Source organism: Ranitomeya variabilis, chromosome 4 (assembly GCF_051348905.1).
Source record: "Ranitomeya variabilis isolate aRanVar5 chromosome 4, aRanVar5.hap1, whole genome shotgun sequence".
NCBI lineage: Eukaryota > Metazoa > Chordata > Amphibia > Anura > Dendrobatidae > Ranitomeya > Ranitomeya variabilis.
This window is the reverse complement of record NC_135235.1, coordinates 643,767,936-643,794,303: the sequence shown is the minus strand read 5'-3', so window position 1 is coordinate 643,794,303 and position 26,368 is coordinate 643,767,936. Positions and strand designations below refer to the sequence as shown.

The window sequence follows — 26,368 nt, the reverse complement described above, 5'->3', positions numbered from 1 at the left end:
CCGTTGCAAATTCTTTTGCTTTCCCCATGACTCACAATCCAGAAACATCAGTGGCTGGATGAAAGTTGCAAGAGTCTGTCTGTATCCCAGAAACTCACAGCTTTTATGCACACACACTGATTACAAGCAAACAGGTCACAGGTGAGGATGTTACCTTTAGTAACCATTTGTGTCAATTTCTGTGTGTGTTATCAGGCCAAAATCACCAGGTTATGTAAACTTTTGATCAGGGTCATTTGGATGTTTTGGGTTGTCATTATGATTTAAAAAGAGAAAACTCAGTAGTTTGACAATAAATGGCTTCACCCAACCACTAACCATGAGTGGAGAAAAAGTTTTGGTGTTATCATTTATATTCTCTGAAAAAAGGCCAAGAAAGCAAAAATTCTGCTGGGTATGTAAACTTTTGAGCATAACTGTAACTGCTTCCCTTTAGCTAAAAATGAAAGTATACAACTGTAGATTATGCTTCCATTCTACTTCACGCCTGTATGACTTTTTAATAATTCTGAGAACCATAGTGTAATTCTCTTTTAGACACTTTTTATTCAAAATATATTTTTTAAATATTAAATAGACAACAACAAATAGATCAAAATAGGAGGATATAAGTTTCAAAAAGTTTATTAATCATTATTAATACATTTTAAATGAGTTGTCCAGTAGTTCTCTTTGACATCTGATGTGACATAAAATGTGGAGATATACTGCTGTACGTGATCAAACCAGCCAACAAGACAATCTTCCAATGCCATGCTATTAGTTTGCTGTGAGAAGTTTGGCGTCAAATTGTTGCCCTCACAACTGCCAGAGCACATATTACAGGTAATACCGTATTTTCCGGCGCATAAGATGACTTTCTAACCCTTGAAAATCATTTAAAAAGTTGGGGGTCGGCTTATACGCCGGGTACGGTGTGTGCAGGGAGCGGTCCTGTATAGTTCCCAGAGTCTGGAGGAGAGGAGACTCTCCTTCAGTCCCTGGGATCCATATTCATGTAAAAAAAAGAATAAAAGTAAAAAATATGGGATATACTTAACGTCCGATGGCCCGCGGCTCTCAGCGGTGCAAGCGGTGGCCTCTGTTCTTAAGGATGCATTGAGCGAAGGACCTTCGATGATGTCACGGTCACGTGACCGGTCACGCGACCGCGACATCATCAAATGTCCTTCGCTCAATGCATCCTTAGGAACGGAGGCCGCCGCTTGCACCTCTGAGAGCCGCGGGCTGTCGGGCTGTCGGAGGGTAGGTATATCCCATACTTTTTATTTTTATTCTTTTTTTAAACATGAATATGGATCCCAAGGCCTGAAGGAGAGTCTCCTCTCCTCCAGACCCTGGGAACCATCCGCACCGCATACGCCGTATAAGATGACTGGGCGTATAAGATGACCCCCGTCTTATACGGCGGGTATATCCCAAACTCCATATTTTATATGGAAAAGTTGGGGGTCATCTTATACACCAGAAAATACGGTATATATAATATATATATATATATATATATATATATATATATATATATATATATATATATATATATATATATATATATATATATATATATACACACATTATTTACAGGGAATGGTGATTTTTGTGTATGGAAGTTAGAGACATGACCCCAATTTGCAGCCTGAAATCAAGTGAACAATTTCTCCATGTATAAGTTTCAGTGTGAATCTACATTTCAGAAGAAGCATGATCAATGGTGCTAGATTGGACCACGACTTACAGAAATGGACAAAATTGTGATATATTCTCATGCAATGGTGTCAACTGTATGTCAAGAATATTGTGACTGAATAAAAAACATTCCGTTGATAAAGAAAATAACCAATACGGGTATTATAATCTAATTTGCCAATATGTTATATTACTTTTTATGTGCCAGCTATATACCAGCTTTATTAAATCATGTTTTGTTTCAGTGCTAAGAATCCAATGTTCAGACTGCAGATATTGTTAGAATGTTCTGTAAGATTCTGATATCTACATAAAATTTAGAAGTGCTGAGTGATTGATATCTTTTAATGGCTAACTGAAAAGATGGTAACAAATTGTAGGCTTTCGAGACTACTCAGATCTCTATTCTATGCCTGATGAAGAGACCTGAGTAGTCTCGAAAGCTTGCAATTTGTTACCTTTTAATGGCTAACTGAAAAGATGGTATCAACCACTGAAGACTCTCAAATCTTAATATTTTTCTATCTACTGACTAACACAGTACAAAGATGTATATTTTTTCAGATGCTAGAAACCAGATGCCTCAAAGTCTTTATAGACAGAATGATTCTTGAAAACTAAGAATTGTTTGTGCAGTGTTTCATTATTACTGGTGTTGAACATTCTTTAATTTGAGCATGTGAAGAAGACCAGTGGATGCGAGTCAGAATTTTTATTAAAATACTGTTTCCTTTTGCATCAGGTCAGATCCCTCTCATATTGATATTGGCCTCCATATACGTCTATTTACATCTTTTCTAGAAAATACAGATTTCCATATTACAATGAAAAAGAGTCCTCTGGAAGCAAACAACTTGTCGCTGAAATAGGTCACAGGATGTAACTAATCGTTGCGATGAACAGGCAGTACACAGTCAAAAAAATTGCAGCCAAACAACAACTATGCAGCTCCAACTGACATACGAATACACAATGCGCCATCTTCTAAAGTGATGGATTCTCACAGTGCAGGACCAGTTTGAGTACCATTGCGGTCCCAGGGAAAGAAACAGAAAAGACCCCAGTAGGCAGTGTTCTGGAGTTGTGACAACTGTGAAAATCTGAACCTCTGAATTGTAAAGAGCTAAGGAATATGTTGGCGCTATATAAAGGTTAATATTATTATCTAACCTGTCTGCATGAACCAATATTTCTACAGAAAGATTTCTTCACTTAGTGGAATTGATATCATGATGAATTGGTGTGGTACTGAATGCGATAAAATGTCCAATGCACTACTAGAAGAGCGTCTCTAGTAAAGTGCCTACATTTGCCTAGATTTTTTTTCCATTCGCTTTTCGATAACAAATGGTTATTGGTAATTCCATTCATTTCTTATCAACATTTAGTGTTCTAAATTTCTTTCCCTTTCTTTTGTGTGATGTGACACTATACCTATTCCAGTTTTGTTTAAAATTAGTAAAACAAAGTGATAAAAATAGAAAAGTGCTACTTCTCTGTGTGAATTCTCTGATGGTTAAGAAAATATAACTTGTGGGTAAACAATTTCCCGCATTCAGAACATGTAAATGTTTTTCCTGTGTGAGATTTTTGATGTTTAAGTAGAGAGGAGTTTTGGCTAAAACACTTTCCACAAACAGTACATGAAAATGGCTTTTCCCCTGTGTGAATTCTCTGATGTCTAATAAGATGTGATTTGCTGTTAAAACATCTCTTACATTCAGGACATGAAAATGGCTTTTCTCCCGTGTGGGTTCTTTGATGTTTAGCAAGATCAGATTTCTGAGAGTAACACTTTCCACATTCAGAACATGAAAATGGCTTCTCTCCTGTGTGAATTCTCTGATGTATAACTAGAGAAGACTTCTGATTAAAACATTTCCCACATTCTAAACATGAACATATCTTTTCCCCTGTGTGAATTCTCTTATGTCTAATAAGATGTGATTTGTTGATAAAACATTTCCCACATTCTGGACATGAAAATGGCTTATCCCCTGTATGAATTCTCAGATGTTTAGCAAGATCAGATGTCTGACAAAAACATTTTCCACATACTGAGCAAGAATATGGTTTCTCCCCTGTGTGAATTCTCTCATGTTTAACAAGATCAGATTTCTGAGAACAACATTTCCCACAAATGGAACATGAATATGTCTTCTTCCCTGTGTAAGCTTTTTGATGTTTAACAACTGTTCTGATATTTTTAATCTGTTCAACAGTTTGTGATGAATCAGAAAACAGGACCTGTTGAAAAGGCTCAGATGATAAATCTTGGCTCAGAAGTGCTGGCGATATACCTGGGATTATGGAATAGATTTCATTTGTATCTGGTGTGATATTATGATTATCTGCTTTAAAATCTGAAAATGTCAGATATCCCTCCAAGCTCCTGGTAAAGTCATCTGCCAAGAATAAAACCAGTTTTGTTATTTTTCAATAGCACTGACTTGAAATTATATCTATTGTATTTGAATTCTATAACATTTTTATATAAAATGTCTGTACAAATTGTAGTAAAATTACATTTTCAATTAACTAGGACAGTGACAGCAACAGTAGGCCTTGTACTACAACTAGATATTAACTTTGGTTCCTGAACTGCTTCCAGCCTCATCCTCTGCTTCATCTTGCTGGTATGTATAATCCAGTTTTATTCATATATAAATTAAAAACAATATGTCTCCATAAAATACTTTAGACACAGGAAAAAGAACAAATGGGTGAACAAGAGACAACCCCCAACTGTAAAGTGCATATGAAATTGTAGATTGAAGGAAACCATCTGATATAACAATCCAACAATTACAAGTTGTACTAAATATTAAAGTAAAATATGGTACAAAACAGTACACCAAGAGATAAGAGATGGGTGCCTCAAGAACATATAAAGAATACAATTATACGTGGAAAAATGTGCAGTTAGTAAGAGCAGAAATAGTATATATTCATCCACCAGAACATAGAGTACAGACCAAAAGTTTGGACACACCTTCTCATTTAAAGATTTTTCTAATATTCATAACTATGAAAATTGTACATTCACACTGAAGGCATCAAAACTATGAATTAACACATGTGGAATTATATACTTAACAAAAAAGTGTGAATCAACTGAAAATATGTCTTATATTCTAGGTTCTTCAAAGTAGCCACCTTTTGCTTTGATGTCTGCTTTGCACACTCTTGGCATTCTCTTGATGAGCTTCAAGAGGTAGTCACCGGGAATGGTCTTCCAACAATCTTGAAGGAGTTCCCAGAGATGCTTAGCACTTGTTGGCCTTTTTGCCTTCACTCTGCGGTCCAGCTCACCCCAAACCATCTCGATTGGGTTCAGGTCTGGTGACTGTGGAGGCCAGGTCATCTGGCGTAGCACCCCATCACTCTTCTTCTTGGTCAAATAGCCCTTACACAGCCTGGAGGTGTGTTTGGGGTCATTGTCCTGTTGAAAAATAAATGATGGTCCAACTAAACCCAAACCGGATGGAATAGCATGCCGCTGCAAGATGCTGTGGTAGCCATACTGGTCCAGTATGCCTTCAATTTTGAATAAATCCCCAACAGTGTCACCTGCAAAGCACCCCCACACCATCACACCTCCTCCTCCATGCTTCACAGTGGGAACCAGGCATGTAGAGTCCATCCGTTCACCTTTTCTGCATCGCACAAAGACACGGTGGTTGGAACCAAAGATCTCAAATTTGGACTCATCAGACCAAAGCACAGAATTCCACTGGTCTAATGTCCATTCATTGTGTTCTTTAGCCCAAACAAGTCTCTTCTGCTTGTTTCCTGTCCTTAGCAGTGGTTTCCTAGCAGCTATTTTACCATGAAGGCCTGCTGCACAAAGTCTTCTCTTAACAGTTGTTGTAGAGATGTGTCTGCTGCTAGAACTCTGTGTGGCATTGACCTGGTCTCTAATCTGAGCTGCTGTTAACCTGCGATTTCTGAGGCTGGTGACTCGGATAGCAGAGGTGACTCTTGGTCTTCCTTTCCTGAGGCGGTCCTCATGTGAGCCAGTTTCTTTGTAGTGCTTTATGGTTTTTGCAACTGCGCACTTGGGGACACTTTCAAAGTTTTCCCAATTTTTCGGACTGACTGACCTTCATTTCTTAAAGTAATGATGGCCACTCGTTTTTCTTTACTTAGAATTTGTATTATGGCAAGAAAAAAGCAGCTAACAGCCCACTCAGTAGGACTATCAGCTGTGTATCCACCAGACTTCTGCACAACACAACTGATGGTCCCATCCCATTTATAAGGCAAGAAATCCGACTTATTAATCCTGACAGGGCACACCTGTAAAGTGAAAACCATTTCCGGAGACTACCTCTTGAAGCTCATCAAGAGAATGCCAAGAGTGTGCAAAGCAGTCATCAAAGCAAAAGGTGGCTACTTTGAAGAACCTAGAATATAAGACATATTTTTAGTTGTTTCACACGTTTTGTTGAGTATATAATTCCACATGTTAATTCATAGTTTTGATGCCTTCAGTGTGAATTTACAATTTTCATACTCATGAAAATACAGAAAAATCTTTAAATGAGAAAGTGTGTCCAAACTTTTGGTCTGTACTGTATCTGACGTTCGACTACTTTAAATTGGGTGGGTCTGACTTACAGTATGTACACTCCTCAACATCAAAACTGCAACACCAAGAAAAAAAATCATGAGTTATTGAAATCCCAGGATGTATAGACATGTTACTGATATACAAATTATGAAAAAATGGAAACAGCATTTTTAAAACATCTCAATTTATTCAGTATCAAATATGGGCACCACATGCAGAAATCACCACACTTCTAGCCTTGGTTGCCCTCAATTAGATGGTTGTCTGAGGAATGTTCTACCTGTTGGCAGCTCCTTTAGCAATTGCCAGCCACTGACATCCCAGATGTTGTTGATAGCAAGAAAGTCCGGAGATACTGCATGCCATGGGTGCATATTTAGACATTCATTGGGCCTGAGTTTGTCATGTTGAATAATGGCTACTGGGACACTTTCTCATTGCTTCAAAAAGGTTTGTTCATGGCTTTGCCCAAGTCATCTTAGATAAAATAGGGACTGATAGCTAAAGACGATAGACATCCATTCCTTTCCTCCATTGCAGTCTTGCTCTGCACCTTTCTAGCATATCAGAGCAAAGGTGTGAGGTCAATGGACATCTGCAGTTGGACGTCTGTCTTGTAGCCCAATTTTGTGCGAATGCCTTCTGATGGTTTGTGTAGAAATCGGTTGATTCCCTAGGCTTGGCACGTGACAATCTAATTTCACTTGTATTACAGAATGAATGATGAGATCACATTGGCAGTGCCATGAAGAGGAATTCGCAAGGGAATGTCACACCTGTCCTAACCAAACATTATGGCAGTCAAACCTCTTTAGTATTCATTACAGGTACACTAAAAGCCTGATGCTACATTTATTTGGTAACTGAACCAGTAGTGTGGCCATTCCTCCAAAGTGTTATAGGAGCCATTTTCAACACAACAATGTCAGGTCACATGTTGCTTGTGCTGCTCTCAATTTCAAGCATGACCTACATGAAATACCATGACTTTCTGCATCTCTGGACTTGTTTCCCATCGATGATATCTGGGACATCATTGGTTGGTAATTGCAAAGGGAGCTGCCAGCAGCGGATCTAGATGATCTGTGCGCCATACTGCATTCAGCGTGATAGAACCTTCTTCAGACGACCATTAATATCCTTATTTACAGCAAAGAAGTCTGTAAATGTGAGAATTTCTCTATGTCGTGCTCATACCTGATACTGAATAAATAAAAACCTTTTTAAAAATGTGTTTCCAAATTTTTTTTTTCATCAGTTGCATGCTATTAACATTTCTGTAAATCCTCTGATTTTCACAATTTCCTTCTTGATTTCGCCATTTTAGTGTGGAAGATTGCATTTCAATAGATATCAGACTATAAAATAAGTTACATTTTTCAAAGTGGAAATCAAAGTCAAACTTAGAGGTTCATACTCTGATGCTGCTGCTCTTTCCTATATTATAAATACTACTGGGCAAGAAATATGACAAAATGTTAGACTGGTAATGCATAGAAAAAAAAATCAGTATTAAGTTGAAGGTGCCTCTTCTAAACTTGGTCTTTATGGGGTTTTCCAACAAAGTACATTTTATTCGATAGATCTTGGAATAATAATACAGTAAGTTCCAGTAATAATAATACAGTAAGTTGTATGTGATTAATAAAAATGTTGCTGTGCTGAGATAATCTTATAAATGTGACCGTGCTAGGTACTGTATAATGGCTGTGTCTGACAGTGCAGAAACATATTCTGATTATACCACAGTTCCTGGCCAGGTTAGAAAGCAAAAAGAGAGTATACAGACATGACAGTATGGGATCGCAGTTGATTCTTTCTGTGATGTAAAACAGATTTTCTCGCCTGTTTTAAAACATGTTTTAACTCACAGAAAGAATCATCTGCAATCCCATGCTATCCTGTCTGTATACTCTGTTTAGTTTTCTCTCCTGCCCAGGAAATGTGGTATGATCAGACCATGCCAAGCAGGGGCACATTTATAAGATAAGCTAACTGAAGCTGAAACATTGCATGGCCTAATGAAAGATTCAAGTCTGATTTGAAGAATAAATAGATTTTTGATGTTAAAAGATCCACAGAAAAATTATTTTAGCTTCTAAATTGGAAATAATGTGGTCCGTGCTCTACGGCCCTATGGACATGTGAGTGATATAGCAAATCACTGATATCAGTGATCACGTCTGTGTGGCCATGATCCAAAAACAAAGTGTAGGGTTATCATTAACATTGTAATATGCCTTATAAAATTCATCATGTAGCTGTAGCAGCCGATGACTTAGTAGAATCTGTGACTTCTCAGGATTTAGTGGTCACTACTCACCAATACTGTTATCTGTAGGAATCTCCTCCTTACACTGCTCATCGCCCCTCACATATGTCTCTGTAGTATTAATATGGGGCAGATCTTTACCCTGAAAGAAATACTGTAAAAATCTCAGACAGATGGAGAAGTCACAAGAAGAGTTAGGCTATGTGCACATGATGCAGTTTTGTAGCATTTCTGCAGGGTTTTTTTCCACGTGGAAATGCTCCAAAAACGCAATGGATTACTTGAGCAATGTTAATCAATGACATTCCTGAAGTGCTGTGCACATGATCCGGAAATTTCCGTCCTTATTTGCAGCATTTTATTTTCCACAGCATGTCAATTCTTTTTGTAGACTGCACCCATTGACTTCCTTTGAGTTAGTTAAATCTCCAATTATGGCTATTGGCACCTTCCCAGAATATTAATATCAGCCGTCGGCTTTCCCGCTGCTGGTTATTAAAATTATGTGGGAACCCACGCAATTTTTGTAAAAAAATTTTTTGTAAAAATAAACAGATGTTGCATTTCACGCATATTTCTGACAGTTGCCATTTTGTAATGGATAGTCACAAGCCATCAAACAAAGAAGAACTGCTTACATTTTTGCACCAGGAGCAGTGTGAAAGACTGGTGGAAAGCATGCCAAGACACATGAAAGCTGTGATTAAAAATCATGGTTATTCCACAAAATATTGATTTCTGAACTCTTCCCGAGTTAAAACATTAGTATTGTTGTTTCTAAATGATTATGAACTTGTTTTCTTTCCATTATTTGATGTCTGAAAGCACTGTTTTTTTTTAAGTTTGACAATTTTTCTTTGTCAGAAAAAAAAATACAAAATTTATTGCTTGCAAATTTGGAGACCAGTTGTCAGAAGTTTATAGAATAAAAGAACAATTTACATTTTACTCAAAAATATACCTATAAAGAGAAAAATCAGATGACCTGAACATTTTGCAGTGGTCTCTTAAAGGTAACCTGTCACCCCCAAATTCGAAGATGAGCTAAGCCCACCGGCATCAGGGGCTTATCTACAGCATTCTGTAATGCTGTAGATAAGCCCCCGATGTAACTTGAAAGATGAGAAAAAGAGGTTAGATTATACTCACCTAGGTGGGCGGTCCGATCCAATGGGTGTTGCGGTCCGGGGCCTCCCATCTTCATAGGATGACGTCCTCTTCTTGTCTTCACGCTGCAGCTCTGGCGCAGGCGTACTTTGTCTGCCCTGTTGAGTGCAGTGCGCAGGCGCTGGGCCTCTCTGACTGTTCCCGGCGCCTGCGCACTGCAGTACTTTGCTCTGCCCTCAACAGGGCAGACAAAGTACGCCTGCGCCGAAGCCGCAGCGTGAAGACAAGAAGAGGACGTCATCGTAAGAAGATGGGAGGCCCATCGGACCGGACCGCAGCGGGACCGCCCCTGGGTCAGTATAATCTAACCTCTTTCTCATCTTTCAGGATACATCGGGGGCTTATCTACAGCATTACAGAATGCTGTAGATAAGCCCCAGATGCCGGTGGGCTTAGCTCATCTTCGAATTTGGGGGTGACAGGTTCCCTTTAATTTTTGCCAGAGCTGTATATTGCAAGCCTTAGTCACAGGTCTAATTTCAATATAAGGTAGCTCTTATCCTAATAAGTGTCTCTAATAAATTGGCAATTCAGTTTATAATACTGAGTAAGACCACCGAACAAAAAACACAAGCAACCATAGAGTCCCATAAAACTATCAATCTTTATTAGAAAATGTTAAAACCATCAGATAGGTAGAAGATACAAGGTGGGGAACACACGTACATTCCTGTTGGTCATGCTAAAGAAGGCCAGGACACCCACACACCATGCCAGAATACGGCAATATGCCCTTATGTTGGAAGGCCCATGACTGCTATACTAAAGAATCATTTGGACAGTGCCATATCATAAATAATAATAAACAGCAGCTCAATGTGGGCACATACCTGATGTCATGTAGCAGGCAGGATGCGTAGGAAGGAGCCTCTTGCTCCGAAACGCGCGTCGGGGTTTGTGTCCGGTCACCTACGCATCCTGCCTGCTACATTACATCAGGTATGTGCCCACATTGAGCTGCTGTTTATTATTATTTATGATATGGCACTGTCCAAATGATTCTTTAGTATAGCAGTCATGGGCCTTCCAACATAAGGGCATATTGCCGTATTCTGGCATGGTGTGTGGGTGTCCTGGCCTTCTTTAGCATGACCAACAGGAATGTACGTGTGTTCCCCACCTTGCATCTTCTACCTATCTGATGGTTTTAACATTTTCTAATAAAGCTTGATAGTTTTATGGGACTTTATGGTTGCTTGTGTTTTTTGTTCGGTGGTCTTACTTTCGTCTGGCAGCTGGCCCCTATTAGTCCTGTACACATATTCACTATCTATTATCTCCATTGTGGTGGATGTATATGTTTAATATCTGTAATATGCTTGCTTAAATAATATTATTGTAGTATATAATACTGGTAGATAAAACAAGACTGAACACAAGACCTTCACACCCTTCTACACATCACAGAGATTTCATGACACATTCTCTCCATCTACCTGATGATCTTGAAGTACATTTGGATTTTCTTGTTTCCAGACGAGAAAACGGTGAGATCTCTCTGGTGTTGTCCTCTCACTGGATAGAACTGGAGGAAACACATACAGGGACTGAATTAATTTTTCATACAGATAATTATAGGCCGTGTGTATTTAGTCCTGTCTATTACCTGGTGATGTGATGGGCTGGGGAACTTCCACCATGACGTCCTTGTACAGATCTTTGTGTCCTTCTAAATACTCCCACTCCTCCATGGAGAAATAGATGGCGACATCCTGACACCTTATAGGAACCTGACACATACAATGATACCATCAGAGTCAAAACAAAAGAAAGTCAAAACCGCACCCTTTTATATATAGATTGAAGGTCTCAGCAGACACAAGGGCGCACGTCCAAAACCAGGGAGCCCATCCTGGACAGTACCAAGACCACAAAAAACAAAGAGACATGTTTTTTGTGACATACAATGATACCGTCATCCCCGATCCCTCCATAGCGTTACTGTATAATGTCCCAGCATTTCCAGCAGTGTCACCTCTCCAGTCAGCAGCTCAATCATCTTGTAGGTGAGTTCTAGGATCTTCTGGTCATTGATGTCCTCATGTATCAGGGGGTGAAGTGGAGTCCCCGTGATTGGGCTCAGGGGTCTTCCCCATCCCTCAGACACAGGGGCCTGACAGCGCTCACTAGAGGTCTTCTTCACTACTGTGTAATCCTGTGGAGAGACACATGAATAAACCTCACTACAGACATTCCCAGAGTCCTCACCTCTCCAGTTCTGTCCATCTGTTATTCCCATAGATAAGAATGATGTAATGTGACGTCATCAGAATCTCTCACCTCTCCAGTAAGCCGGAAGAGGATCTCTAGGGTGAGATGTAATATCCTCTCCATCATCTTGTCACTGTCCCTATCCATCCTTGTAGGGTCACTCAGGAAAATTCTCTCATATAGAAAATCTCCACTGAGATGATTCAATTTTGTTTGAATCTGAATGGGGAGAAGATGAGCTGATGTAACATCATAAAAGAATCCCAGGAAATAATACAATGACCAGCAATTATAAAACATACGAGGAGATAAAATAGACATTTGGTTTTCTTTCTTTATATGGACTGGATATACTATTAAGGCAGCTCCTCCATGCTTGAGGTCAAAGCAACATGACACTTTTATATGATAGCTAGAATTAATCACAGGCCACATGAGCAATGACAATTTGTATGACATAAAGGTAAAACTTAGTGTGCACACTATCAGGTAAGTGGGGGGCCAGTGGAACGGGCTAAAGAGCTCCTGTTCCTAGAGAATCCAAATTCACGGCATGGCACAGGTGGAATCGCGATCCACCCGTGGCTGTTAGCCAGTTAAATGCCACTGTCAAACCCTAAGAGTGGCATTTAACACGCGCTTCCAAAAAGTGCGTTGGAAATCCCGCCCATCAGTGCCCGTGTCACATGACCGCGGGTCGCCGATGGGTTGGCATCAGTTGGTCTCCAGCAGACCTCTATGGTTGTCACTGCCGGATTGCGATGAGCGCTGCCTGGTGGTCGGTGATCATAGTAAGTCATCAATTCTGCTACATACAGGCAATTTGATCATCTCCTGTATGTAGCAGAGGTGATTGGGTTATGGCAGCTTCTAGTCTCCCATGGAGACTATTGAAGCAAGCCAGTTAAAAAAAAGTTTTTAAAAAGATTTAAAAAAATATATATATATAAAAGTTCAAATCACCCCCCTTTTGCCCCATTTAAAATAAAACAATAAAAAAAATCAAACATACACATATTTAGTATCACCACATTCAGAATCGCCCAATCTATCAAAAGAATTAACCCCATCGCTAAATGGCGTAACGAGAAAAAAAGTCAAAATGCCAGAACTAATTTTTTTGGGTTGCCGCAACATTGCATTAAACGGGCGATCAAAAGATTGTATCTGCATCAAAATGGTATCTTTAATAACGTTACCCAACCCGAGATCATGTAAAATGGAAACGATAAGTGTCTCGGAAAATGACGCAATTTTTTTTTTACAAACGTTGGAATTTTTTTTACCACTTAAATAAAAAAGAACCTAGACATGTTTGCTGTCTATGAACTCGAAATGACCTGGAGAATCACAATGGAAGGTAAGTTTTAGCATTTAGTGAACATAGTAAAAAAGCAAAACAAAAAACAATTGTGGAATTGCGCTTTTTTTGCAATTTCACTGAACATGGATCTTTTTTTACCGTTTTCTGGTACACGATATTGTTAAAAGCAATGGTGTCATTTAAAAGTACAACTCATTCCACAAAAAACAAGCCCTCACATGGTCATTTTGACAGAAAAATAAAAATTTTATGGCTCTGGGAAGAAGGGAAGCAAACAACAAAAATGCCAAAACGAACATGCTTCCAGTCATGACGGGTTAAAACACCTCTCCGCACTATGTGTGCTTGAGAATGCTTCTCTGGGTCCTACATCACTGAGGCTTGGCACATCAGGGACATATCCACAACCTGTCCAGCCACCACACTATATATATCTATATATATTTATATAATTGCCTCGTAATGTTTTCATTTCCTGTTCTGTCCAGATGTCACCGTATCTCAGAATTCCAAGGAGAGGAAGTTCGCCGACCGCCATATTGGGACACCCAAGTGATGGGTGTCTCAATATTGAAACTGCTGCTGGTACCAACCTATAGCGCGGAACCACCAGCGGAACACAGTCGCACCACACACACTCTATATGCGGTAAGCACCACACACACACACACACTCTCACACTCACATTCACACTCACACACTCATGCAGCCTCTTGCGTGGTACCACCAGCTGAACACTGTTGCGAACACGCCACCACTGGAATCAGCCGAATGATTCACTGACCGCCGCCATCTTTCTACAGGAGGAGCGCATGCGCAGTTTTAAATGTGACTGCCGCTATCTGTCTGCACAAAGATGGCGCCGGTCTGATTTACTGCACCTGCGCGTATCATGAATCATTCGGCTGATCCCAGCGGCAGATGCGTGACGTGTCTACAGGCAGAGGAAGCCGGTCACATTAAAGGGGTTTTCCCAAGAACGAAAGTTAATTTTAAAAATTGACTGTGTCTGACCGTGTACGGAGTATACCACATCTCCTGGGCAGGGGAGGAAGCAAAAGATAATACTGACATTACAGCTGGGGATCACAGTGGATTCATTTTGTGAGGTAAAATATTTCACTGACTGTTTTTAAAAAATATTTCACCTCACAAAATGTATCCTCTGCGATCTCCTGCTGTAATGTCAGTATTGTCTTTTGTTTCCTTCCCTGCCCAGGAGCTGTGGTATGTTCGGTACATGGTCAGACACACTCTGTTCGTGGGAAAACCCCTTTAAAAAGCAGATATCAACGCCCAGCATAGCTCCTCCTAAAAAGTACGCCAATGACAATGAAAGGAAAGCAGCAAAGGGACAATGTCGAAGACAACAAAGGGCAAATGAGACTCCTGAAGAGCATCAGCATTGCTGGGACAAAAACTATGCATATAAGCGTAGGCGTCAAGCACATGAGTCCCCTGATGCAAAAGTCATTAGATTATCACAGGATGCCATTAGGCAACAACAGCGCCACATTCCGACCCCCATCGTGACATTACCGCCCTCCCGATGCGACAGCATCGGGCCTCCATCTAGTATATATATATACTGTATATACAGTGCCTACAAGTAGTATTCAACTCCCTGTAGATTTAGCAGGTTTACACATTTGGAATTAACTTGGCATTGTGACATTTGGACTGTAGATCAGCCTGGAAGTGTGAAATGCACTGCAGCAAAAAAGAATGTTATTTCTTTGTTCATTTTTTTTTTTTAAATTGTGAAAAGTCTTTTCAGAGGGTCATTTATTATTCAACCCCTCAACCCACCAGAATTCTGTTTGGTTCCCCTAAAGTATTAAGAAGTAGTTCAGGCACAAAGAACAATGAGCTTCACATGTTTATCTCTTTTTCCAGCCTTTTCTGACTATTTAAGACCCTCCCCAAACTTGTGAACAGCACTCATACATGGTCAACATGGGAAAGACAAAGGAGCATTCCAAGGCCAGCCTTTGAAAGTTTCCTCCCGTGCCGAGGCCAGGCTTGTCCGAAGAGTCAAGGCTAACCCAAGGACAACAAGGAAGGAGCTCCGGGAAGATCTCATGGCAGTGGGGACATTGGTTTCAGTCAATACCATAAGTAACGTACTCCACCGCAATGGTCTCTGTTCCAGACGAGCCCCTAAGGTACCTTTACTTTCAAAGCGTCATGTCAAGGCTCGTCTACAGTTTGCTCATGATCACTTGGAGGACTCTGAGACTGACTGGTTCAAGGTTCTCTGACACGTGACGTTTGGAGACTGGATGGCACTGCATACGACCCCAAGAATACCATCCCTACAGTCAAGCATGGTGGTGGCAGCATCATGCTGTGGGGCTGTTTCTCAGCCAAGGGGCCTGGCCATCTGGTCCGCATCCATGGGAAGATGGATAGCACGGCCTACCTGGAGATTTTGGCCAAGAACCTCCGCTCCTCCATCAAGGATCTTAAGATGGGTCGTCATTTCATCTTCCAACAAGACAACGACCCAAAGCACACATCCAAGAAAACCAAGGCCTGGTTCAAGAGGCAAAAAATCAAGGTGTTGCAGTGGCCTAGTCAGTCTCCTGACCTTAACCCAATTGAAAACTTGTGGAAGGAGCTCAAGATTAAAGTCCACATGAGACACCCAAGGAACCTAGATAACTTGGAAAAGATCTGCATGGAGGAGTGGGCCAAGATAACTCCAGAGACCTGTGCCGGCCTGATCAGGTCTTATAAAAGACGATTATTAGCTGTAATTGCAAACAAAGGTTATTCCACAAAATATTAAACCTAGGGGTTGAATAATAATTGACCCACACTTTTATGTTTAAAATGTATAAAAATTTAACTGAGCAACAAAACTTTTTGGTTTGTAAGATTTATGCATCTGTCAATAAATCCTGCTCTTGTTTGAAGTTTGAAGGCTCTAACTTATTTGCATCTTAGTAAACCTGCTAAATCTGCAGGGGGTTGAATACTACTTGTAGGCATTGTATATATATATATACTAGCTGTACTACCCGGCTTCGCCCGGGTTAATGACTGCTGTTAGCAAAATAGAATGTGTTAACAAAAATTTATTCTGCACGCAAAAACCACAAAACAAATAGATAGAAATGTAATTATTAAAAGGCAAAAACTAAGCTAATAGAAGCATTTCACAACATATATTAGCTTTGTTATACTGAGAATGTCTTTGTTGCCTATATTAACCAATCAGAGCTCAGATTAATTAACTGTAGCAAAATAGAAGCTGAGCTGTGATTGGTTGCTATTGGCAGCCTGATAAATCCCCAGCCAACAGGAAGCCCACCCCCTGGCAGTATATATTAGCTCACACATACACATAATAGACAGGTCATGTGACTGACAACTGCCGTATTTCCTATATGGTACATTTGTTGCTCTTGTAGTTTGTCAGCTTATTAAATCAGATTTTTATTTTTGAAGGATAATACCAGACTTGTGTGTGTTTTAGGGCGAGTTTCGTGTGTCAAGTTGTGTGTGTGTGTGTTGAGTTGCGTGTGGCGACATGCATGTAGCGACTTTTGTGAGATGAGTTTTGTGTGGCGACATGCGTGTAGCAACATTTTGTGTGTCGAGTTGCATGTGACAGGTTAGTGTAGCAACTTGTGTGCAGCAAGATTTGTGCATGGCGAGTTTTGCGCGTGGTGAGTTTTATGTGTGGTGCGTTTTGAGTATGTGCAAGTTTTGTGTGAGGCAACTTTAGCATGTGTTGCAATTTTTGTACATGTGGCAATTTTTCTGTGTGTGCAAGTTTTGCATGAGGTGAGTTTTCCATGAGGTGAGTTTTGCACGTGTGGCGAGTTTTGCGTGAGCCTAGTTTTGCATATGGCGAGTTTTGCATGTAGCGAGTTTTGCGCGTGGCGAGTTTTGAGTGGTGACTTTTGTGTTTCGACTTTTATGTGGCGAGGTTGGTGTGTGTGTGGTGAAATGTGTGCTGAGGGTCGTATATGTGTTCAAGCACGTGGTAGTGTGTGGCGCATTTTGTGTTTGTGTTCATATCCCCGTGTGTGGTGAGTATCCCATGTCGGGGCCCCACCTTAGCAACTGTACGGTATATACTCTTTGGCGCCATCGCTCTCATTCTTTAAGTCCCCATTGTTCACATCTGGCAGCTGTCAATTTTCCTCCAACACTTTTCCCTTCACTTTTTCCCCATTATGTAGATAGGGGCAAAATTGTTTGGTGAATTGGAATGCGCGGGGTTAAAATTTCACCTCACAACATAGCCTATGACGCTCTCGGGGTCCAGACGTGTGACTGTGCAAAATTTTGTGGCTGTAGCTGCGACGGTTCAGATGCCAATCCCGGACATACACACATACATACATACACACATTCAGCTTTATATATTAGATATACCTGTATGTAATCTCCTGTATATAGTATATACCTGTGTGTCATCTCACCTATATATAGTATATATCTGTGTGTCATCTCCTCCTGTATATAGTATATACCTGTATGTCATCTCCTCCTATACATAGCATATACCTGTATGTCATCTCCTCCTGTATATACTATATACCTGTAGGTAATCTGCTCCTGTATATAGTATATACCTTTGTGTCATCTCCTCCTGTATATAGTATATACCTGTATGTCATCTCCTCCTGTATGTAGTATGTACCTGTATGTCATCTCCTCCTCTATATAGTATATACCTGTGTGTCATCTCTCCTGTATATAGTATATATCTGTGTGTCATCTCCTCCTGTATATAGTATATACCTGTGTGTCATCTCCCCTGTAAATAGTATATACCTGTGTGTCATCTCCTCATGTATATAGTATATATCTGTATGTCATCTCCTCCTGTATTAGCCCTCGTTCACACGTTATTTGGTCAGTATTTTTACCACAGTATTTGTAAGCTAAATTGGCAGCCTGATAAATCCCCAGCCAAGAGTAAGCCCACCCCCTGGCAGTATATATTAGCTCACACATACACATAATAGACTGGTCATGTGACTGACAGCTGCCGGATTCCTATATGGTACATTTGTTGCTCTTGTAGTTTGTCTGCTTATTAATCAGATTTTTATTTTTGAAGGATAATACCAGACTTGTGTGTGTTTTAGGGCGAGTTTCGTGTGTCAAGTTGTGTGTGTTGAGTTGCGTGTGGCGACATGCATGTAGCGACTTTTGTGAGATGAGTTTTGTGTGGCGACATGCGTGTAGCAACTTTTTGTGTGTCGAGTTGCATGTGACAGGTTAGTGTAGCAAGTTGTGTGCAGCAAGTTTTGCGCATGGCGAGTTTTGCGCGTGGCGAGTTTTATGTGTGGTGCCTTTTGAGTATGTGCAAGTTTTGTGTGAGGCAACTTTTGCATGTGTTGCAACTTTTGTGCATGTGGCAATTTTTCTGCTTGTGCAAGTTTTGCGTGTGGCGAGTTTTCCATGAGGTGAGTTTTGCACGTGTGGCGAGTTTTGCATGTGGAGAGTTTTGCGCGTGGCGAGTTTTGAGCGGCGACTTTTGTGTTTCGACTTTTATGTGGCGAGGTTGGTGTATGTGTGGTGAAATGTGTGCTGAGGGTGATATATGTGTTCGAGCACGTGGTAGTGTGTGGCGCATTTTGTGTGTGTGTTCATATCCCCGTGGTGGTGTGGTGATTATCCCATGTCGGGGCCCCACCTTAGCAACTGTACAGTATATACTCTTTGGCGCCATCGCTCTCATTCTTTAAGTCCCCCTTGTTCACATCTGGCAGCTGTTAATTTGCCTCCAACACTTTTCCTTTCATTTTTTCCCCATTATGTAGATAGGGGCAAAATTGTTTGGTGAATTGGAACGCGCGGGGTTAAAATTTCGCCTCACAACATAGCCTATGACGCTCTCGGGGTCCAGACGTGTGACTGTGCAAAATTTTGTGGCTGTAGCTGCGACGGTTCAGATGCCAATCCCGGACATACATACATACATACATACACACATACACACATTCAGCTTTATATATTAGATATATATATATACTAGCTGTACTACCCGGCTTCGCCCGGGTTAATGACTGCTGTTAGCAAAATAGAATGTGTTAACAAAAATTTATTCTGCACACAAAAACCACAAAACAAATAGATAGAAATGTAATTATTAAAAGGCAAAAACTAAGCAAATAGAAGCATTTCACAACATATATTAGCTTTGTTATACTGAGAATGTCTTTGTTGCCTATATTAACCAATCAGAGCTCAGGTTAATTAACTGTAGCAAAATAGAAGCTGAGCTGTGATTGGTTGCTATTGGCAGCCTGATAAATCCCCAGCCAACAGGAAGCCCTCCCCCCTGGCAGTATATATTAGCTCACACATACACATAATAGACAGGTCATGTGACTGACAGCTGCCGTATTTCCTATATGGTACATTTGTTGCTCTTGTAGTTTGCTTATTAATCAGATTTTTATTTTTGAAGGACAATACCAGACTTGTGTGTGTTTTAGGGCGAGTTTTATGTGTCAAGTTGTGTGTGTTGAGTTGCGTGTGGCGACATGCATGTAGCGACTTTTGTGAGATGAGTTTTGTGTGGCGACATGCGTGTAGCAACATTTTGTGTGTTGAGTTGCATGTGACAGGTTAGTGTAGCAAGTTGTGTGCAGCAAGATTTGTGCATGGCGAGTTTTGCGCGTGGCGAGTTTTATGTGTGGTGCATTTTGAGTATGTGCAAGTTTTGTGTGAGGCAACTTTTGCATGTGGTGCAACTTTTGTACATGTGGCAATTTTTCTGTGTGTGCAAGTTTTGCATGAGGTGAGTTTTCCATGAGGTGAGTTTTGCACGTGTGGCGAGTTTTGCGTGAGCCTAGTTTTGCATATGGCGAGTTTTGCATGTAGCGAGTTTTGAGTGGTGACTTTTGTGTTTCGACTTTTATGTGGCGAGGTTGGTGTGTGTGTGTGGTGAAATGTGTGCTGAGGGTGGTATATGTGTTCAAGCACGTGGTAGTGTGTGGCGCATTTTGTGTTTGTGTTCATATCCCCGTGTGTGGTGAGTATCCCATGTCGGGGCCCCACCTTAGCAACTGTACGGTATATACTCTTTGTCGCCATCGCTCTCATTCTTTAAGTCCTCATTGTTCACATCTGGCAGCTGTCAATTTTCCTCCAACACTTTTCCCTTCACTTTTTCCCCATTATGTAGATAGGAGCAAAATTGTTTGGTGAATTGGAACGCGCGGGGTTAAAATTTCACCTCACAACATAGCCTATGACGCTCTCGGGGTCCAGACGTGTGACTGTGCAAAATTTTGTGGCTGTAGCTGCGACGGTACAGATGCCAATCCCGGACATACACACATACATACATACACACATTCAGCTTTATATATTAGATATACCTGTATGTAATCTCCTGTATATAGTATATACCTGTGTGTCATCTCACCTATATATAGTATATATCTGTGTGTCATCTCCTGTATATAGTATATACCTGTATGTCATCTCCTCCTATACATAGCATATACCTGTGTCATCTCCTCCTGTATATACTATATACCTGTAGGTAATCTGCTCCTGTATATAGTATATACCTGTGTGTCATCTCCTCCTGTATATAGTATATACCTGTATGTCATCTCCTCCTGTATGTAGTATGTACCTGTATGTCATCTCCTCCTCTATATAGTATATACCTGTGTGTCATCTCTCCTGTATATAGTATATATCTGTGTGTCATCTCCTCCTGTATATAGTATATACCTGTGTGTCATCTCCCCTGTAAATAGTATATACCTGTGTGTCATCTCCTGTATATAGTATATAGCTGTATGCCATCTCCTCCTGTATTAGCCCTCGTTCACACGTTATTTGGTCAGTATTTTTACCTCAGTATTTGTAAGCTAAAATGGCAGCCTGATAAATCCCCAGCCAACAGTAAGCCCACCCCCTGGCAGTATATATTAGCTCACACATACACATAATAGACTGGTCATGTGACTGACAGCTGCCGGATTCCTATATGGTACATTTGTTGCTCTTGTAGTTTGTCTGCTTATTAATCAGATTTTTATTTTTGAAGGATACCAGACTTGTGTGTGTTTTAGGGCGAGTTTCGTGTGTCAAGTTGTGTGTGTTGAGTTGCGTGTGGCGACATGCATGTAGGGACTTTTGTGAGATGAGTTTTGTGTGGCGACATGCGTGTAGCAACTTTTTGTGTGTCGAGTTGCATGTGACAGGTTAGTGTAGCAAGTTGTGTGCAGCAAGTTTTGCGCATGGCGAGTTTTGCGCGTGGCGAGTTTTATGTGTGGTGCCTTTTGAGTATGTGCAAGTTTTGTGTGAGGCAACTTTTGCATGTGTTGCAACTTTTGTGCATGTGGCAATTTTTCTGCGTGTGGCAATTTTTCTGCGTGTGCAAGTTTTGCGTGTGGCGAGTTTTGCACGTGTGGCGAGTTTTGCATGTGGAGAGTTTTGCGCGTGGCGAGTTTTGAGCGGCGACTTTTGTGTTTCTACTTTTATGTGGCGAGGTTGGTGTATGTGTGGTGAAATGTGCACTGAGGGTGGTATATGTGTTCGAGCACGTGGTAGTGTGTGGCGCATTTTGTGTGTGTGTTCATATCCCCGTGGTGGTGTGATTATCCCATGTTGGGGCCCCACCTTAGCAACTGTACAGTATATACTCTTTGGTGCCATCGCTGTCATTCTTTAAGTCCCCCTTGTTCACATCTGGCAGCTGTTAATTTGCCTCCAACACTTTTCCTTTCATTTTTTCCCCATTATGTAGATAGGGGCAAAATTGTTTGGTGACTTGGAAAGCGCGGGGTTAAAATTTCACCTCACAATATAGCTTTGACGCTCTCAGGGTCCAGACGTGTGACTGTGCAAAATTTTGTGCCTGTAGCTGCGACGCCTCCAACACTTTTCCTTTCACTTTTTCCCCATTATATAGATAGGGGCAAAATTGTTTGGTGAATTGGAAAGCGCGGGGTTAAAATTTCACCTCACAACATAGCCTATGACGCTCTCGGGGTCCAGACGTGTGACTGTGCAAAATTTTGTGGCTGTAGCTGCTACGGTTCAGATGCCAATCCCGGACATACATACATACATACATACATACACACACACACACATTCAGCTTTATATATTAGATATATATATATATATATATATATATATATATATATATATAAACACTCAGTCATTGCAAAAAGTATTTCCCTCAGAAAATTTTGCAATTGCACATTCTTTGTTATGCACATGAATCCCACAAATGGTCTGGACAAAATTGTTGGCACCCTCGATTTACTATTTGTATGCACACCTTTTTGAATAAATAACTGCAATCAATCACTTCCTATAGTCAAGCTTCTTAAAAATTTTAACTGGAATTTTTGACCACTCTTCTTTTGCAAACTGCTCCAGGTCTTTAATGTTTGAAGGCACCTTCTCACAACAGCAATTTTAAAAAATTTCAAAAGAAAATCCTAGACCCATAGACAAAGAATGGAGATTAGTGATGAGCGAGCACTAAAATGCTCAAGTGTTTGGTACTCGAATCGAGCAGGTCGGATGCTCAGACAACCTCGACTCGAGTACCAAGTATAATGGAAGTTAATAGGAAACTCGAGCATTTTTCTAGAATACTCTAATAGGATGGCTGGAAGACAGGAAAATCACTGAAATTAATGGAAAAAGCACTCAAATTGAATGGGAACAGCATGGGGAAGATGCCTGGATGCATCTTTTACTCCTAGGTTACTGCTGGGAACAATGTTGTCAGAGTATTACTCCACTTTTACGGACTGACAATAAAACATACAAAATTGAAGATAAAATGGATATTATAGGAAAAAATGTACACAAACTTTCTTTCCTGTATAATGACTTGTATATAAGGCAAAAATTAAAAAGAGGAAACAAAACCCGCCTCTTCCAACCCTTAATAGGCAGGCCATCTCTCACCTTATTTCCCTGTCGCCTATGACTACAGTAGATGACATAGTAGAGGAGGAAATAAAACCAGACCCACCTGAATATGTAATTTTAACATTTTACTACCTTATCTTGGCATGTGGAGTGTGACATGGTCAGACACATCCCGTTTAATTTATGAAGGAGGGGCTCAAACTCACAAAGCTTATGTGGACAATGCATGAACTGCTAAAAATTAGAAGGAAGATGGACTCCAATACACCCTGGGAGACACGTAGAGGAAGGCCTCAGAAAACATTTTTTCCCATTTTTAAGGAGTGGAAGTCCTAGACTGGTAAAGCCTATGCGATAAAGCAAGGGCTATAAAACATATATATATATATATATATATATATATATATATATATATATATATGTACACTCATATAAAATAGAATTGTAGAGGTAGGCCTCATACACATCCTGTAAAAATTATGAAAGAGGGCATCATACACACCCTGGAAAAATGAAGCGAGGGCCGCCTGATGACCCTTTAAAAATTATAAGTGAGGGCTGCATGATGATCCTCTAAGCAAGGCATAGAGAGACAGTTCATGTCACATATCTAGCTCGGATACTCAATAGTTGTACAGCACAGAGGAATCCCGGAGGATGCTGGATGGTCGGCTAGGTACTCCTTTGCTATCTTCCAAACCTGCTACCTCCTTGTCAGAATACCCCAAGCATCAGGGCCTGGGCACTGGGAGTGTAATGAAGCTGTTGCGGACCTTTAATAGTGTTCCTCTACCTCTGTTGGACCTGGTGTGTGACTCCCTTGCCTCTCCTCCTTGGTTGCCTAAGGAACTATGACCTATGCCGCTAGCGTTAGGAATATTATATGGGAATTTTTGTACTAATTGTGTGACTAGGGTCTTCTAGTATTCCACCATTTTACTAGCCTTCTCCGCCGCAGGGAGAGATGGAAAGTTCTTCTTGTAGCGTGGATCGAGAAGGAAGAACAACCAGTAATCAGTGTTGGCCAAAATGCATATAATGCAAGGGTCATGGGAAAGGCAGCTGGACATAAAATCAGCCATGTGTGCCAGACACCCAACAGGCAAGACTTCCCTGTCCCCACCAGGAGGACTCTCCATCTCTTCCTCTTTAGTCCATTCATGCTGAACAGACAGCATGAATCTGGTGTGGGTAGTACCCTATGTAGCACAGGCGACCCATCTCCTGTTTCTCCTCCTCATTATCACCCAATCTGAGATGAGGCTGGGTAGTATCAACCTGTGTACTTTCTTCCTCCATCTCCACCTGGTTCACATGCAAAGCTTCCTCTTTAATTGTGAGAAGCGAGCGTTTGAGTAGACACAGAAGCGGAATGGTTACGCTGATTTTTTTTTACTTCAATGGTGAAAAAGAATTCACAAATATGTAAAAACAAATTAGGTTTCTATCGACATTTTCTGAGACCCATAACGTTTTCATTTTTCCATCAATAGATCGGTGTGAGGGCTTCCTATTTGAATGGGGAGACGACAATTTTAATTATACCTTTTTGGGCTATAAATAACCACTTTTTTTTGCATTTTTTCGTGGAGTTGCATTTCGACTTTTTTATATTTTGATCGATTAAACATTGACAAAGATGACAATACCAAATATCTTTGCTGATGTAGGGAAGGGAAAAAAGAAATAAAAAAAATATATATATATATCATATAAGGGAAATTATTTTGTTTTCTTTCAACTGATTATTTACATGTATCACAGAACGTGTCGTATAAAAATATAACTTACATATTAGAAATAAAATCCCATATACACAGACATTCACAAAAGACTCTAACCATAACCAACAAATTATTAATTGCCCAGAATGAAAAAAAAAAAAATGTTACAGTTCATGGAATTTGAAAAGGGCCAACAGAGAAAGGGGTTAATGTCCCTCTGCGCCCAGTAATGGGGAATCTCCAGCACCTACCTCCACCTGCAGAGCCGCACACCACATATATGGCTGTTCTGTGCGCACAGGACCTGTGATGAGGTCACAGGAGGGGAGGAGTCAGGGGTCATATGATCAGGGGCCTCAGTTTATGCCAAACCTCCGATGCACAGACTTTTGACTTCTATACGTTGTCTTGGGAGACCCACTGACATCATACTCTGCATACGTCCTATATCTAGGAGGTGGTCACCAGGCCTATAAATGGCTTCCCCTGGGTGAAGAAGGAACCTTACTCCTGCTACCTTCATACTTCCGCATGGTGATCTAGATATAAATGCTGTCCTCAAACATTCCCTATATAAACGAGCTGCAGACAATCACCCAGACCGAAGGGTGGACCTCACATAGTGGACATGGAGATAGTGAATAAGAGTATATTCATTTACCCTTTCTTTACATAAATGTTGGTATTACTAGTGTATGTAACCGCTAGAACTGGTAGACTTGTTATGATGACACTATGTAAAGAGACGTAAGATCAGGCATCATAGACCGTCAGTTATCACATCTACAAAATATCACAGTGCTTCTCCAGTAAATATATATGACGAAATTTACAAACAAGCTTTGATTATTATTTAGACAATTTATATATATTTGATCATTTAATATTTTTTAAATTAGTTTTATTCATAAAAGCAATAACACAGAGTGTTGTCTCTGATATAGAGGTGTCTTTCTAATTAGATCAAAACTGGCAAATGTGTGAAACCTTTTGAGTTTCTCCTCAACCTTTTCTTACAGGTTTCCACATCATTACGTACTAGGTGTATGGAGCAGAACTATGGGTGTACGACATGTAGGGAACAGAGCCACGTGTGTACCAGGTGTGCGTAGCGGAGCACTGTGTGTACAAAGTGTATGTAACGGAGCTGTATGTGTGTGCAACGTGTATGGAGTGGAGCTGTGTGTGTACCAGGTGTACGGAGCAAAGCCTTCTCCCATGCCTCCCATGGATCGTCCACAGGGCCGGCCCGAGAGATTACGGCGCCCTAGGCGAAACTATTTTGTTGCGCCCCTACTACTTTTAACATACCTCCCAACTTTTGAAGATGGGAAAGAGGGACAAAGTTTGCGGTGCGCGAAGCGCGTCGCGGCAAATTTTAGGCCACACCTCTGACCACACCCATTCATAACTAGCCACACCCATATCCACGTCCCAACCACACCCATTTAGCACTGCTGATCACACTGTTTCATAAAGAATAATTATAAACAAAAAAATATGGCCACACAGTGCTCCATACTGTATAA

At 40.6% G+C, this 26,368-nt stretch overlaps 1 protein-coding gene across 2 annotated transcripts; it reads right to left on the bottom strand.

Moving 5' to 3' along the window:
* Nucleotides 1–1,605: 1,605 nt before the first annotated feature.
* Nucleotides 1,606–25,420, bottom strand: LOC143767380 (uncharacterized). 2 transcript variants are annotated; one of them, XM_077255681.1, is made up of 7 exons: nucleotides 25,091–25,420; nucleotides 11,979–12,128; nucleotides 11,674–11,853; nucleotides 11,305–11,428; nucleotides 11,135–11,223; nucleotides 8,583–8,673; nucleotides 1,606–4,091 (listed from the first exon to the last, which is right to left on the bottom strand). In XM_077255681.1, the coding sequence occupies exons 1-7, from the start codon at nucleotides 25,115–25,117 to the stop codon at nucleotides 3,175–3,177; spliced, it is 1,578 nt and encodes a 525-aa protein (XP_077111796.1). In that variant the 5' UTR covers nucleotides 25,118–25,420; the 3' UTR covers nucleotides 1,606–3,174. The 2 variants fall into 2 exon arrangements, with proteins under 2 accessions (XP_077111796.1, XP_077111795.1); XM_077255680.1 differs by having other exon boundaries at nucleotides 8,583–8,685; nucleotides 25,091–25,150.
* Nucleotides 25,421–26,368: the final 948 nt, after the last annotated feature.